This window comes from Hyalella azteca, unplaced genomic scaffold (genome assembly GCF_000764305.2).
Source record: "Hyalella azteca isolate HAZT.00-mixed unplaced genomic scaffold, Hazt_2.0.2 contig15448, whole genome shotgun sequence".
Classification (NCBI taxonomy): Eukaryota; Metazoa; Arthropoda; class Malacostraca; order Amphipoda; family Hyalellidae; genus Hyalella; species Hyalella azteca.
In genome coordinates, this window is record NW_025945302.1 from 1 (window position 1) to 6,134 (window position 6,134).

At 39.6% G+C, this 6,134-nt stretch overlaps 1 protein-coding gene across 1 annotated transcript; it reads left to right on the forward strand.

The window, feature by feature from the left end:
• Positions 1–27: 27 nt before the first annotated feature.
• LOC108671239 lies at positions 28–5,795 on the forward strand. Its single transcript, XM_018158738.2, has 6 exons — positions 28–125; positions 592–796; positions 1,793–1,941; positions 2,603–2,750; positions 3,315–3,440; positions 4,804–5,795. Exons 1-6 carry the CDS (start codon positions 95–97, stop codon positions 4,859–4,861), a joined length of 717 nt encoding a protein of 238 aa, XP_018014227.1. The 5' UTR covers positions 28–94; the 3' UTR covers positions 4,862–5,795.
• Positions 5,796–6,134: the final 339 nt, after the last annotated feature.

A 6,134-nucleotide genomic window follows, 5' to 3' on the forward strand; every position in this document is an offset into this window, starting at 1 on the left:
GGAAGCGGGCGCCTCAGCGCGGCACTGGTGGGAGGTGCTGCTGAGCCGTCCTCACGAGCCCGCGCTCGCCGAGTTCGCTGCTCGAATAACTCGGATGGAAGACGAGCAGTTCATGATACAGAGCAGTGAGTCGCATGCACCCGTTGTCCGTGAAGTTGAATGATTTATGTTCTGTATGCTTTACCCGCATATGATTAGACGTACGGGTTAATGTCTGGGCGCATGTGTATATATGATGGAATGTGGCGATTCATTCATTTTATTTGTCACCCGCACACAAAATTAAGAGCAAAGCTTCATGATTGTTTGGCGACGCAAGATATCCTGTGCCAATTTGGAGTTATGCTTATTTACTAGGTCTAAATAATGAAGCGTGTAATCTCACGTGGCGACTGATAAATCGATCCATTTTACGTACATCATTTTTCGCATTGCTACTTTGTTGGGAGTTATTTCATACCATTACCCTTTGGTTAACACGGCGAATTGGAACTAAAGCATTACTGATCAGTTGTGAAAAACAATACTGACTTTAAAATATATATTGTAAATAATTACCGTGTAAAAAATCTGAATAAACTGCTTCTGCAGCGCGCGACCTGGAAGCGGTTGCAATGATGCTGCCTTACGCGCAAGACACGCTCGTCAAAGTGAAGGCTTCGTTAGAAGCTCTGAGAAGCCCAGCTTGGGAACAGGTTTTAAAGCATCATACCGGAATAATGCATCTGGAAATTCTGGACATGAGCCCTGATTTTGCACCATGTGATGACGTGCTGCAGCCTCTACTCAGCACCAGGTAAATTATACGCTATATTGTCCGCTCATCTTGCGAGGTTCGAGTAATTTGTCCGTAATATCCCAATAACTTTCAGGTTTTTACCAGTATTCAATCTCACCAATAATTCTAAGTTTACAGGAAAGAGTTGCCATATCTTTTACTGTAACGAGCCTTGGCCTCATATTGTGCACGACATGCAACGAGCTATACACGACATGTATTTTAGAGCTCGTGTTTGCATGATTGAATCTTGGAACTGGAAAAAATAGGATGATTCGTGCGCGGTTCCTCAATAATAATTGCCTCCGATTAGTATCCTCAATTCTAATCGTATTGAGGATACATTATTTACAAATATTACCTGACTCGGGGAACTAATCTTAAAGGTATCACGGGGTATAGCGCTAAACGTAGGTTAAATAGAAAATTTTATATCAAATTCATCTTGAATTCAAGAAGTCAAAGCTTTACTAAAGACATGGACAATGAGTGTTCAATAATCGTTTATTTCAAAGATCATAGCAGAGGTTGAATGGTTGAATCAAAATCAAAGCTGGTCTAGAAATTAAATTTACGTTCAGTTCAAACAAATTATTACTATTCCAGTATAGGTTAAATTATCGAGAATTGTCAGAACTGTAGAATTATCGTGGCCGAGCAACACAAGGATTTCCTGTTAATATATTGTATGCAGTATCTCTCCTTGGAAATTTTTGCAATGCATCGAGGGCAAGAGTTTATACAACGGGTCTATCCGATAGTTTTTCTAATATTAGAACTAAATCTTCTAAATTGTGAAATAAATTGTGAAAAATGATTTCGTAATGAAACTTCCATGGATAAATCCCGTTAAACCGCTTCGAGCTCAGAGTTATTCAAAATGAAAAACATTTTGCTTCCTTACTATTCTAGGGCGACTTCTGAAATGTGGGACACCCATCCAATCTTGAGTTAGATTCCAATTGCTTCCTGCTCATTTAGTTCCAACTCTCACATATTCTTAACTACCTACAGTTCCAGGATCAAAAGTTTCCAGGGGCACATCAGGACGGAGGCAGGCATCGCGGCGCTGGCTTCAGCGGCCGCGGCTTCAGCGTCCATACACATCAGGGTCGAGGCGCCGCTCAACCTCAGCGCACTGCACGGGAAATACGCTGAACTGCGTCAGTATTCTCAGTGGGAGATGCCAGCACACATCAAATGTATTAATGTGTTAGTGAACAGAGTGGAACTTCATAAGTCGCTCCTTTGGGGGGAATTTTATTCTGCCTTTTTAGCATCTGAATTGCCCGTTCAGCTTCTGCTGTCAGAATGGCTTCATGACCTCGCTTCTCTCTACTGTCTGAATAGAATTTTGCTCCTAAACTCGATAGAGCGCAAGAATTTTACAATCTAATGGTAGCAGTTATATCACTGTATCTCGAATAATTGTAAATATACTAACAAGATGTCTACGTGCTGTTGTTGAACGATTTAATCGCTAAACGATGAATTTACATGCGAGTGATGTTGACTCAAGCACCTGTCATTGCAGTTTATTTTACGTCCCCTCAGGCTAAAAGTTCTCTCAATTTTGGGGACGGTCTTAATGAAGAATTGCGACCGTACGCATAGGAAAAATTTTTTTTGTCAACAAGGGGAGACGCCCATGATCGAGGCTTACGAGACATTTCTAGTTTAGTTTCCCTTCACTACAGGCCTTCGTTCATAATGGAGTTAATTAGGCTTTGAGTTATTTCATTTCATTTTCCTCATGCACAGTGCACAAACGTTGCGTTAAATACTTAAATTGGCAAGATAATTTAATTCCATGTTTCCCAACAGACGTTTGCACGCCCGTACTTGACACGGCTGTTGCAGCAGCGCCTCTACCAGCCCTGCCTTCTCCCGTGCTGCAGGTTCTCAGCCCCGGTGCTGGCACCTGGGAGGCCGTAGTCAGGACGGTGCTGACTTATGCACCAAGATGCAAGAAGTTAGTCGATTTATTGATTTGACGCGTTTATTTTTGTGGCATTCCATGGTTTATTCACACGTCACGGAAAAATAACTTCAATATTGGACAAGCATGAACATAAATGAGCAAAATTTATCACAATGACTGCTACTGGGCTTAAAAGTTTTCATGGGAAGTGCTAATGTGAAAGCCATCGAAAAATTTGGACTGCCATCTTATTAGCGACTTGTTGCGAAAAGTTGCAACACAAGAGTTGAAAAGTTGTTGCGAAATTACTTGGTGGGGAATGCTGCAACAAATGTAATGCTACTAAAGAGAATCTTCAAACGAGAATCTTCAGCTAATTATACTCATGGATGTGGTTGCATGCAACAGTTTTTGGGCCTGGTTTCATACTATGGATTGTGCTTTAGCTGAGTTAGTTCAAAATCCTCATTTTTCTTTTGGCACAAATTTTGTCGGTTGAAATTATCCGACTAAACGGAATCACAATTTACGCCCAAGAGAGCTGCTGATTTTCATTCCTTTTCAGTGCATTGTTTTAGTATAATTTTTTTAATTTCATCTCGTATCTGATCACAGGTTCTGGGGAATTGAGCTGCGGCAGTCTGCGCTAAGCGAGGAGGAGGAGCGACTGCTGCTGTTGACCCTGCACGAGAAGAGGCTGAGGACCAACGATGCTGGCATCACACGCGCCGAGCCTAATGGGTATGGACGTAAGCTGGGGCTGCTCGAGCTTCTCATTCTTGTACCTAATTAAACATTATTCCATAAGCATGTCACCCAAACGATGTTACCAACAGTTATTTATGTGCCAAAATTAACCATTTGACTCGCTGCTTCAACCCTCCTTTGCATCCACAGTTAAGTCCAAGAGTAATTTATCCCCAGTTTCATAGTTTCGAAATAGATGGTACAAAGGATCTTAGCATGAGTTTTTGTGGCGTTGAGATGACTTTATTGAGAAGACAATATGGGGTAGCAGTGATACTTAATTGCAGGTAGTGGCTATTCGTGCCATAGACAGCGACGGGACGATGGTATCCAGCTCATGTTGCCTGCCGTTAAGTCGCATAGTAATTCCACAGAAAATTTTTTTGTGTCGAAGAGTCGACAATCATATAAGTACTATGCCTGAACTCTCATTTCTTGTCTAATGTAAGTATTTTTCCTTCATCCTGTCCTGTCATCCTTCATCCCTAATATTTTCATAAAAGGCATGTATGCAATTATTTGTAATTGCATATCGTTTTTACCACTAATATTCCGCGTTAATTATTCTGCTTCATTTTTGCCTTGTTTCCTACACAATAACACAAACAATGAACATTTAGGAATCTTGTATTATTACTTATCTATCAAAGTATTTGCATGAAATTTCAACGCCATAAAGTTCCATACGAATATTCCACTATTACCGTATTAATTTTAAAGCTCTTTCTCATAATTCTTATATTTTTTCTCAATAACTTAGAATATTGGATAAAATCATAAATTCACATGTGTGTTGAAGAATCTCCAATGATTAGCAAATTATTCGGGAGATGTAGCGTTAAAGAAGGCTTTATTGTTCTATGGGATATAAAGCTTCATTGAGAAATTGTTAGTGTGAGAAAATACTTGGTTTATGCGCAGGCATTGTGAGAGATAGAACGCTTGGTCCGATATTCTGTAGTGTTGATGGGGTTCAAGTGGGGGCTAACTATAACTAAGGCAGTGATGGGAAAATTTATCTATTACGGTCGTCCTGATAAACGATTAGGTGTTGACACTTTGGTTTTAGATACGGGCTAGACGGGTTTTTGAAGGCGACGTTGTTTATTCAGGGAGGATTTATTTTAAGTAATTTGGGACTTGGAGGGGCTTTACCAAAAACGTTATGAGGTTGGGTGAAGCATTTGCTGCAGCGCTGTGGAGGTGGTGAATCCAACTGATCGTCGCGGTGGAGTTAGGTATCACACCATACGTAATCTGCATGTAACTGTTCAGAGGAATGGTGTGGCCCTGTTTACTGTTGGTGTCTTGTGCAGGTGGCGACATAGCTCTAATGGCTTCCATTTTTTATCAACAGTGCACACCGAAGGCGAATCCGTCTCTGTGAAGATCCTCCAGCTATTTATTCTCCGTGATAAGCGCCCAGGGAACAGGAATGAACCGACCAGTTTAGGCTCGAAAATGCCTGCTTTGGTGGGACAGTTAATTGCCGGTTAATAATGAGTAGAAAATATTGAGCGCACAGTTTGGTACTCAAAGGAATGTCTATTTTTCTATTTGTGGCACCTATGATGTCACTCTGGCATCGAATGGGAGAGGTCCATATACGTGGTTAAAATTTGTGAGACGTTAATTAGATGTAAAGAGTATTTTGACCGTAGCTATAATATGTAACTTAATTGCCCTGATTTTAATTATTTCGACTGTTGCACGAACATCAGAAAACTTCCTGTGATACATCAAAATATGAAAAGATGACAGAGCTAGTGCACGGCCGGGCATTCAGAAAGGATATTACTTCTTTTGTCCTCCTTGTATTGCGCTAATATTCACCCTCAGGTGCCGTTAATGGTTGTTTATTGCACATTAATTACTGTTCATGTCAGTGACGGGCCTTAGATCCCATGCTGCACACGCTGCGTGTGTGTGAGTGGCTTCAATTTGTAATGAGAAACGGAAGAATTGGAAGAGGTGATCAGAACAGAAACAATTGAATAACAAGAGGGTACGAAAAATTGAGCTAGACGAAAATTTTTGTCGCCTAAAATTGTGCTAGGAGTCTTCCGTACTGTTATTATTATTATATGTTTTTTGAGATCTGGATTTTGGTTATAAGTTTTTTTCGTTCTTACTTCTAGTGTTATGATAAAAAGAGAACGACTTTTTGCATCATTAATTTGGTAGTTTAAATTGGAGATTTTAATTTGTAAATATGATTTTCGCACATTCACCTGACATGGCGATATTTAAAAATGTAAATAATAGGAATCATAGTTTAGAAATAATATGCGATTAAAATTACTTTTAGAGAAAACACTTACTAAAGAGTCCAGTGTCACTGATGTTACATATGTACAATGAATTTCTAATTGTATACTCATATATTTAAAAAATATAATTTTCATGTTATTTTAATATTACACAAAAATAAGTGTACAAAATAATTTATTCTGTCAATTGATTCATGCATTGTCTCCGACTTCACGCAAGTGTGTGAAATTTCAGGTCGATTGAACATGTAGAAGTGTCTTTAATATCGATTATAAGATTTGTAGCAGACAAACAAGAAATGAAGTTAAAGAGAAGTGTTGTAATCACTTAAGATGGTTAGGTGTGAAGTCCAGGGGAGGAGCATTTTATTGTAATCGCTCCTATTGCTCGGCTGTCATGTCGTGTGCTAGGATATTT